General features: G+C 40.5%; 1 protein-coding gene across 2 annotated transcripts in view; it reads right to left on the bottom strand.

The window, feature by feature from the left end:
- Positions 1-1,485: 1,485 nt before the first annotated feature.
- The window catches only part of RCOR1 (REST corepressor 1), a 172,851-nt gene continuing 164,089 nt past the window's right edge, over positions 1,486-10,247 (bottom strand). For both annotated transcript variants that reach the window (XM_061612205.1, XM_061612204.1), the window contains exon 12: positions 1,486-8,468. In XM_061612205.1, coding sequence (XP_061468189.1) covers positions 8,427-8,468 — 42 coding nt within the window. In that variant the 3' untranslated portion in view covers positions 1,486-8,426. The remainder of the gene's footprint in view (positions 8,469-10,247) is intronic.

Genomic DNA, 10,247 nt, shown 5'->3' with positions numbered 1-10,247 from the left:
TTACTGAAATCATCCAGAAAAACTCTTTTGAAGGCACCACATGGCATAAGAACTTAAGGGCCTGCTGGATCAGGCCAATGGCCCATCTAGTCCAACATCCTGTTCTCACAGTGGCCTGCCAGATGCTTATGGGAAATCGGCAATCAGGACCTGAGCGCAAGAGCAGTCTCCAGTTACCGTAAGACAGCCATTGGCCCTGTCAGGGTTTCAATACCTATTGAAGGTATTTTTATTTAGATAGCGGTTAAGGTGTTGGACTATGACCTGGGAGACCAGGGTTCGAATCCCCACATAGCCATGAAGCTCCCTGGGTGACCTTAGGCTAGTCACTGCCTCTCGGCTTCATGAAAACCCTATTCATAGGGTCGCCATATGGCAGAATAGACTTGAAGGCAGTACATTTACAGTTTTCCATGAGGGGCAATTCCAGACATGCCTACTATCATGTTTTATAAAACAGAACGTTTTGGTTTTATATATTCCTGTTATTATCTTCTATGATTTCATTTTGAAAAACTCCTTGGTAAGAACATAGGAGCCCTGCAGGATCAGACCAAAGGCTCACCTAGTCCAGCAGCCTGTTCTCATAGCGGCCAACCTGATGCCAATGGGAAGCCCACAAGCAGGACCTGAGTGCAATACTCTCTCCCCTCCTGCAGTTTCCAGCAACTGGCATTCAGAGGCATGCTGCCCCTAGCGGTGGAGGTAGAGCATAGCCATCATGGCTAGTTGTCACTGACAGCCTTATCCGCCATGAATTTGTCTAATCCTCCTGCAAGTTGGTGGCCATTACTGACTCTTGAGGGAGTGAACGTAACTTATGCACTGTGTAAATCTTCTGTCCTGAATCTTCCAACATTCTGCTTCATTGCGCGGCTCTGAGTTCTAGTAAATAAAATGAATAATCCTGTTAAGGAGCATGGGGAAAGTGATTTTGTGTCAGGATTGCTTGGGGAGGCGAGGTTAAATTCTCCACTCTTCAGCAATCTACATATTCAAAATCTTGTTGCCCCTGTGCTCAGTTCAGGCACATGGATCTTGTCTCCATTGCCTTTTACCACCTCCTCCCACCCCACCTCCCTGTGATCCTGATGCAATCAAAATGGCTGTATCTATGCTTTGTCACTGGAAGCCCCTTTTATCAGCTGTGCCTGGTACAACTCTTAAGTGTGCTGAAAGTTGTTAGGGGGGCCCTATTTTGCTCACAGAGCTACAGTTCCTAGAGTTCCCTGGGAAAAGGGATTGTTAAACCACTCTTGAGAATTGTAGCTCTGTGCGAAATGGGGGTCTCCTAACAACTCTCAGTACCCTTAACCAACTACAGTTCCCAGGTTTGTTTGGGAAGCCATGACTGTTTAAAGTGGTATGATACTGCTTTAAATGTAAGGTGCAGATGTGGCCCTAGGGTTGACAAGCAATCAGTTTCCAGTCCCATCCATTTTGGAATAACGAGGCTTTTAAACACACATTAATCACATCAATGGCTTGATTTTTTTTAATTTCATGTCAGCAAACATTGGAAATCATAGAAAAATGAACTGTGTAGAATTTCAGAAATGAATCGTGAACTCCCCTCCTCATTATTCTTCTTACAGTAAATTGATAATTCAAAGAGGGGAAAAAGAAAAGCCCCCAAACTATTATTTTCAGTGGCTAAGCAGTTTTATAATTCTATGACCATTCATCACAGTAAATGTACTAAATAATGCGATGGGGGGAGTCATGAAAATATTACTTACAACAGCATTATTACTACATACTTAAAAAAACCCTACCCCCAATGAATAATCTTATCACTTCAAAGGCTAATACAGAATGTTATTATACTTGCAAACTTAACCTTAAACATCATAAAGTTCTGCAAATGGGGGGTGGGTGAACCTTGTAAGCTGTCTATGAGAATTCAACAAAACTGATAAAATCTACATAATGGAATAACTATACACTCCAGTATAAATTTAAATTTGAGAATATGAATGTAAACACTCATTAATATACAACATGCATAGACATATACTGACCTTCTCTTTAGAACTGAAGCTTTCACTGCAATTGTGCTTTACTATCCACAGTGACCTCTATCCAACAGGCACTGCTGATGTATAGCTTCCATCTGTTCCAGGGATGCTTACAAGTGAGGGATTCTAGTGCAAGCCCCATTGAAATGAATAGAGGCTATGCAGCATCAGTGCATGGCGGATTGTGCCCGGGGAAAAAAAAGCTGCATTATTTCTGGGGAGCAGGAGTATACTTGGGATTTAGGGCATTGCACAAGATGTATCGATTTCAACATGCTAAGAACACAAACTGGAGCTAATAAAACTCATTAAAAATAGTGACACTGATTTTTGTCCTTGGTTCAAGTCCAAGTCTAAATGCTTTTTTTAAAAAATACAGACTTAGAAAAAAAGTTTTATTCTCTTATGCCATTTTTGTACTTTGCTAATTTTGCAGGTTTTTGTTTTAAAATTGAAAAGTCTTAACACTCGTCTATACAGTAAGGAAGTTAGGCTATAACAAAATGCTCAGACTGTATTTGGTACGCAACAGGTGGTGTGTGTGTGTGAGAGAGAGACAGAGAGAGAGACAGATAGACAGACTCTAAACAAGAGCAAAGAGTTAAAGTGACAATTAGCACATTTTATCCAGCTTTTAGCATATTTTACCCAGGTTTCAAAATTGTTGGCCAGGGTATCAACTGAGGAAAGTTTTTGTGCTTAAAAAAAAAGTTGCTAAATAAATTTACAATTTTTACCAAAGATCAAGATTCAAAGAACAATGAAGCTAGTTTCTGCAACTCAAACAGGCATTAGATTTTTCTCTTTGTTTTCTCAAACAACGTTCCTTCCTTGGCCTGCCAATGCCACATGACAAACTACTTCATTTCAAGGGGGGGGGTTCTTTTGCATGGGATTAGCTGCTGGAAAAAAAATACATCAATCCCTGCCCACAGGCTAGTGTAAATGTCATGCTTGGGACTAAGCACCCATCTATCAAAAGTTTCAAAAATTGTGTTGGCTGGCATTTGATCTGAGAGCCTTCTGTTTGGCATTTCTGGTACATCTTGAAATGAGCCACTTGAGGCTGTAGAATAGGACAGTATGATTCTCTCCTGAAGTGCAGCTTTACTTTCGAACAAACCACTGGTTCTCTACTCTAACCTGGCTCTTTTTTGGGTGGTGGTGGCAGGGAGGTGCTACCTGACTTCCTGAGAGGCATTGCTGGACAGGCTAGGCAGACAACACACTGACTAGCAGATGAGAAGGCAGAGCTTACCCCTCCTTAACACCTTCATGCATATATTGACTACATGGAGTGGAGAATAAGGTAATAGCCAGGTGCCTTTCCTCCAATCTCTGTGTGCTTAGCAGAAGGCATGAAAGGGGCATCTATATACATACAACTTGCATAGGGTGTTCCGCATGATCAAAAACCCTGACTGTGCAGGGTTCTGATCACACTGAAGACCCCATGGATACCTAGCTATACATGGGCAGAAGTCTCTTCCACACTTTCTGTTGAATGCCTGCAGTGGCGCAAAGATCAGGGAGTGGGGTGAGGGGGCACAATTCCCCCTCCCCAACAGATGTATAAACTTCCAAAGGAGAATTTGTAAAAAGCATCTAAAAAATCCCTGAAATATGTATGAGAACAACCCTTATATGGCTGCACTGCCAGTTGTAGCCACTACTAAACGTATGACTGTGCAACTTTTGCAGAAGCTATTTTAAGCACAACATACATTGAATGTGTTGCTTTCCCTACCCACCCCCACCCCCTGGTTCTTACAGAAGTTTGACTGCTGTGTTTCAGACCAGTTAGGATACAATATTCAAGTAACAAGGCATTCTGATGGATAAGGAGAGCAGATTGGGGGAAATGAAAAAAATATCCTAGCATGTTGCACAACCATATTTAAAAATTAAATAGAACAAATGTAAAAATTATGGCGCACATACATTTCTTAAAATTTCTAGACCTATTTTTTTTAAAAAAGTACCACTTTGTCTTAGCGATACTATCATGCACAATAACTTAGAAGGAATAAAATTTCCCATTTTACGCAATATATATATAACATTCACATTGACAGCTTAAAGAAACAAAATTTAAGTGAATATTACATATTCTGTAGTAATCTTTGTGGACCTTTCTAAATCAGAATGCAGAGCCTCAGTTAAAACAATGCTTGAACAACAAAACGGAAGTCTTTCAATACAGAAGACCAGATTATTCTAAAAAACAAACACTGAAAGCTAGATAATTTCCCCTTGTTTCGTAATGGAACAGTTGCAGGCATTGTTCAATTAACTGGTGAAAAGTCAGTGCTAGTCTATTGTATGGATGTCTACAATAAGACAGCAGTGAAGAGGTGAAGGAATATACATGATTTCTCTTCCTGGTAGAAGGATTGTATGTTGACTTCCACAGGGTATCAAGCCAAAACCCAATCTCTTTCTGATCATGTTTGGTAGGTTTGCTGAAGAGAGCAATGCAACATACTTATATTCAGAGCTAAGTCACATGATAAGCCCTGCTGGACTGCACCACTTCAGTGGCAGATGGGAGATCAAATGTTACCCTACATAAATGTTCCCTACAGACGCAAACCTAGCATGTCAGAGAGACATTCCAGTCCTTGGCCCCATCTGAACTGTACATTTAAAGCAATACCATACCATTTTAAAAAGTCACGGTTTCCCTCAAAGGATCATGGAAACTGTAATTTGTTACGGGTGGTGAGAGTTGTTAGGAGACCTCTATTCCCCTCACAGAGCTATAATTCCGGGTGTTCCCTGGGAAGAGGGACTAACTGTTAAACCACTTTGGGGAGGGGAATTGGGATTTCCTAACAACTGTCAGCACCTTTAACAAACTACAGTTCCCAGGGTTCTTTGGGGGAAGCCAGGACAGTTTAAAGTGGTATGATACTGCTTTAGATGAAAGGTACAGATGGGTCCCTAACATTCTCAATAGCATGAGAGTTTTCTGTGTTGGAGAGCTTTCAAATATTCCCCCACACCCGCAATCTCAAACAATACAGTTAGGCAACATATACATCATGTGAAGCAATGATCATACATTTTAGTTCAGACAGTATGGATTTGAGGCAGACCATTTCAAACCATCCCAAACTGGCTATTATATCCTTTGCTAATGTAATATAAAACATTTACATAAGAGAACTCTTTATTTTTATAAAATTGCACATTGCCTAGTACTGTAGCTGTTTTTTATTTAAGTCCAGGGTTGTTTTTAAAATTAAATAAATTACTTGGTGGCAACTCAAAGCCAACTTAGGGCACTGTTGAAATATGCCAATTCTGTATCACAACTTTTGGAAGCAGCAACTCTTTGTAACCTTGCCTGGCAGGGAACACACGCAATTCAATATGTATAGGCTAATAATAATAATAATAATAATAATAATAATAATAATTTAAAAAACAGTTTCCAGAGATGGTAATCTGGGTCAGATATCAACAGGCACAAGGAGGTGTCACTTAGGAGTTAAGGAAGGAGGCTAAGATTTTACCATTTGCATGCTAGTGCTTTTCAATGCCTCTGCTCCTCAGTAGATTTACTGGTGTTATTTTTCAAAGGGTTTTATCATTTCCGTTGTTCTACGTGATTCTTGGAGTGATCTATATGTTTGTTTTTAACCTGGATAAGAAAACAGGTAACATTATACCTTGGCCTCCTACAGTTCATTATCAGGCAGCTGCTTGAAGCCTTGTTCAAAAGGTACTTCCAAGTGGCTAGAGTTAGCCTTGATCTTGGGGCTGTTCCTGATTCTCTAATGCTGCAATCCAATACACACTTACCAGGGAGTAAATCCCATTGAACCCAATGGATCTTACCTCTGAGTAGACAGGTATTGGGATTGCAGCCCAAGCCAAGTGTGGGGAACCTTTGGCCCTTCAGAGGTTGCTGAACTACAACTCCCATCAGCCCCAGTAAGCATGGCCAATGGCCAGAGATTATGGGAGTTGTAGTTCAGCAACATCTTGAGGGCCAAAGGTTCCCCCTCCCAGCTCTAAACTAGGGTCGGAGACCCTGCTGCCTTCTAGATATGGTTGGATTACAATTCCCATCAGCTCCAGCCAGCAAGAGGTGATGGGAGTTGGTCCAACCACATCTGGAGGGCCACAGGTCCCCTCTCGCTGCTCTAAGCAATTAGGGTAAAATGGGCAGATGGTTGGGCTGTTATTGTGGTCATTGGAAAAGATCACTAATAATTGTCTAACAGCTGGCTGAAATTCTTTTGTGGTTTCAGCTACTGAAAAGGATGACAAAGTGTGTTCTTTCTGCCTTCTCATGCATAGTGGAAGTCCCCAATGATGAGGATGGTGTTTTGTTTTTTTTAAAAGCATCACAGCTATCTAAGCAGCAGCAGTTAAGATGTTTACATAGACTAATGCAGGGCCTATGGAATAAGCCACCTGTTGTGCTTCAACTGCATATATTTTTAATTATCAAAACAGAAGGGACAGGCCCTTCTAAAAATAAGGCATTTACATTACTCCAGGAAACAAGAGCTATGATGAGACCTCTTTCCCCATATATTTGTGGTGGCATTTAGCATACCAAACAAACCATGTATGAAGACAGCAAGCTTTGATCAGCTTTAATTGGTAGGTCAGTTCATGGGTGGAGGGTCAATTTTAAAATCCGTGGGACTTCAAGTGAAGGGCACGCACTTATATTTGAAGCTGTTACTGTATGAAGGGCATGATAAAGAAACTATTAAAGATTGCTTTTCTGTCTAAAGAGTGGTAAGTTTATGAAGCTGTAAATTAATCTCCCTCAGTGCCTTAAAAAAGCATCAACATTGAGGATGCAACTTTTATTTAAATTTGATTTCTACATTAAAAGTAACCTGACAATGAAATCAACTAAAACACACACACACACACACACACACACACACACCTCTCTGGACAGCCCCGATTAAAATATTACATTAATTTTGCATTGTTACAACTAATTTGCTGACGAAAGTATTAAAGAACTCTACTTCCTGCATATTTTAGTTGAAGTGCTCCTTTGGACATTAGTATTTCCCATGCTGCTGAGGTCAGAACCCTAAGGAGAAGCCTCCACCTCTTCTATTTCCCATACTAGCTTCACCCCAGCCCCTAGGAAGTACAGTGCTGGTGTGGAACTTGCCATAATGGCTCTTCGCACATGGCAGGGCTTCCAGTGTTGTAAGGAAGTAGGTGACAGCAGTTTGGATGCTGCCAGGGTAGCATAAGAAAGAGCTCTTGGGGTGGGAAAAAGGGCATTGGAGACTACACTGTGGGGTGGTCTCCTCTGTTTAAATACACATTTAAATGGACTGAAGTTCTAATTTGCACTGCAGGCCAAGCACTTTGTCCAGGAAAACAATTAACCAAGCAAGGCTACTGTACAGCCTCCATTCACTTCAGTGGGGCATGAGGTCTCTTCCTTAAGATGACAAGATGCTAGCAAATGCAAAAGAACTCCGAAGCAAATAGAAAAGGCTGCTGTTTTGCCTTAACCTCCTAGACTAGAGTGTAAAAAAACCACACACCCTCACTTGTGTTAGCATTCGAGGTAATAACGCAAGTATATTGAATGCCATGGTGTATGTGTGTATATACATATGATAATTTCAAAGCAGGTTACAGAATGCACATTCCCTTTTGCACTAAATAAAAAGGTCCATTACAGTAATGATAATAAAAATCACAAGTAAAAATGGCGAGTTTTCTAAAAAAAAGGAGCTGAATACAACTGCGAGGAAAGAATTGTACATGCGAGGAGGCTGGTGGTGGTCTACTGTTTGCAACCCTGAAATCACATTCACCCACCTTGTCCCCTGGCTTCAGAGAAACCGCCAGGCCACCTGGCATGAGCACAATACCTTTTTTTTTTTTTTTGACAGAAAGCTCATTCATTTGATTTTATTTTTTAAGAAAAGATTTAAAAACGTCACCTTAAGAATAATGATTACATCAGAAAATAAGCTGAAACCACACAAGGCCATATAGAATACATACTATCAGGGAGCAAGTTGTAGAAGCGCTCCTGTTGTCAGAAAGCAACTTCTGAGCTTGGGGAGGAGGGCTAGTTCATAAAGGTTTACATGGCAGTGTGTAGATGGTTGAGGAATAGCTAATGCTTGAAGCCAGATGTTGTTGAACAACAGAGAACTTCTCCCAGGAACTGCAGAAGCGCAAGTGGAGGCAGTATGGAGGGATGAGGAGAAAATTAAGGCAAATACAGCGCAGGAACACACGTGTTTTTTGCCTTGAGTTTGTGATTTATTCTCTCTCTTTTTGGTAACAGCTGCTTGTCCACGGAGATATGACGCAGATGGCTGTCTGAGGTTTTGCTAATACCTGATATCATGTATAACACAGTAGTCAAAACATAAAATTGTTCTAGGCTACCTGAGCTTCTCATGATGCAGATGTATATCTGACATCCAAAACAGAAGTAGCCTAGGGGAGAAAAGAGAAAAAAAGACACATCATTAAAAAAATGACACATGCAGAGTTCACAATGCCAAGCTTCTTTTTCTGTCCCCACAGAAACAAAGATAGCAAGAGGCAAAACCAGGGGGAGGGAAACAGACTCGCAGACAGCTGATGTGAGAGCAAGGAGTCAGAAGTTCCCCTGTGCTAAGACACATCATTCATGGATTGCTCAGTCAATAGTCATAAACAAACAGAAAGCTGAAACGTCAACCTGCATTGCCACTGTTGTCGATGGCATAACTTTCTGTAAAATGTGGAAGGGGAGGGAGATGAGACAGAAATGTCAGCCTCACCCCCTTGGGTCCTAGATATATAAATTTCTATTATGCCTCATGCATATACTTGAGATACTCTACAATAACGTCAGGGCAAATCTAAAGATCACACATATCAAGCTCACAATACATAAAACAGCAATAAGATAAAATAAAAAGTATACAAGCATCCAAAAGTAATTAGAAGTGGAAGCTTCAAAAATTGGGCCTAACACTTTTTTCTCTAAAAACTTCCTTTTTAAAAATGCGCTTTGGCACACTTCCTCAGGGAATCATGATCATCATGTAGAATCATTTCAGTTCTCAATGGGAGGGGGAATCATATGGAAACATGCACTCTCCTAGTAGTAGTAATGTAGTAGATAGTAATAGCAGTAATTAACTGAATTTATATTTCACCCTTCCTCAGGGCGGTGAACACAAAAGCAAACAATTTAGGAAACAAAAAGCTAGGTAGGTCCTAAAACTTTTTTTCCCCATGGAAACTTAAAAATGGTTGAGGGTCTTTGTGGACCACTTTATTTTTTTTCTGCCTCTTGTAGCAATTTTAATGTGCTGTGCTAGATGCTGTATGACTTTTACTGGCATTTTTATTGTTTCTTTTATTTCATATATTGTATTTTACTGTATTACAATTTGAATTCCATAGAATTTAAATTTTAATTGTTCTTCATAGAGGTGCCATTGACCACTGGTGGTCTGCAGACCAGGTTGGGATTGTTTGTCCTAGGCCATAAAGAGTTTTAAAGGTTGAAATCACCACTTGAATTTTGCCTGGAAATAATTCAGCTGCTGCAATGGCAGATAAATGTGCTTCTGGTTCCCTTCAAATGGGTCACAGTGTTCTGTTTCAGCTGGAGCTTTTGAACAGTTCTTCAGGGCAGCCCAATGTAAAGCACATTTCTGAAACCCAAAGGTATTACCCCACTCACACAAGCTGCCATAAGAACTGCAATTATATGAACAATGGTACATACAAACTAATGGGTTTTTAGTGTTTTTGTTAATTGCAACAAACCAGTACTTGCAGGAAGGCATATTGCTCCAAGCACCTACACACACACACCTTTCTAGTAGGAATAATGGATAGTTCTCCCAATGGAAGGATGTAGAAAGTGGAGTCCATCAAGGATCAGTACTGGGACCTGTACTTTTTAACTTGTTCATAAATGATCTAGAATTCTTGACGTTAACAGAAGCAAAAGCTGAGAGTAGCCATACCTGCACCCTGGACTTCAGGAAAGCCAATTTTAATAAACTCAGAACAATGGTAAGTACGGTTCCATGGCAAGCGACCCTAATGAGAAAAGGAGTCCAAGATGGGTGGGAGTTTCTTAAAAAGGAAATTATAAAAGTGCAATGGCAAGCAATTCCAACAAGGAAAAAAAGGGGAAAACAGCAGAAGAAGCCAATGTGGCTTCACAAAAAGCTTAGAGCTGACATGAACAAAAAAGGACACATACAGGAA

This window comes from Rhineura floridana, chromosome 2 (assembly GCF_030035675.1).
Source record: "Rhineura floridana isolate rRhiFlo1 chromosome 2, rRhiFlo1.hap2, whole genome shotgun sequence".
Taxonomy (NCBI): Eukaryota; Metazoa; Chordata; class Lepidosauria; order Squamata; family Rhineuridae; genus Rhineura; species Rhineura floridana.
Note: the sequence above shows the minus strand (reverse complement) of the source record. Positions and strands in the feature narration are given on the sequence as shown.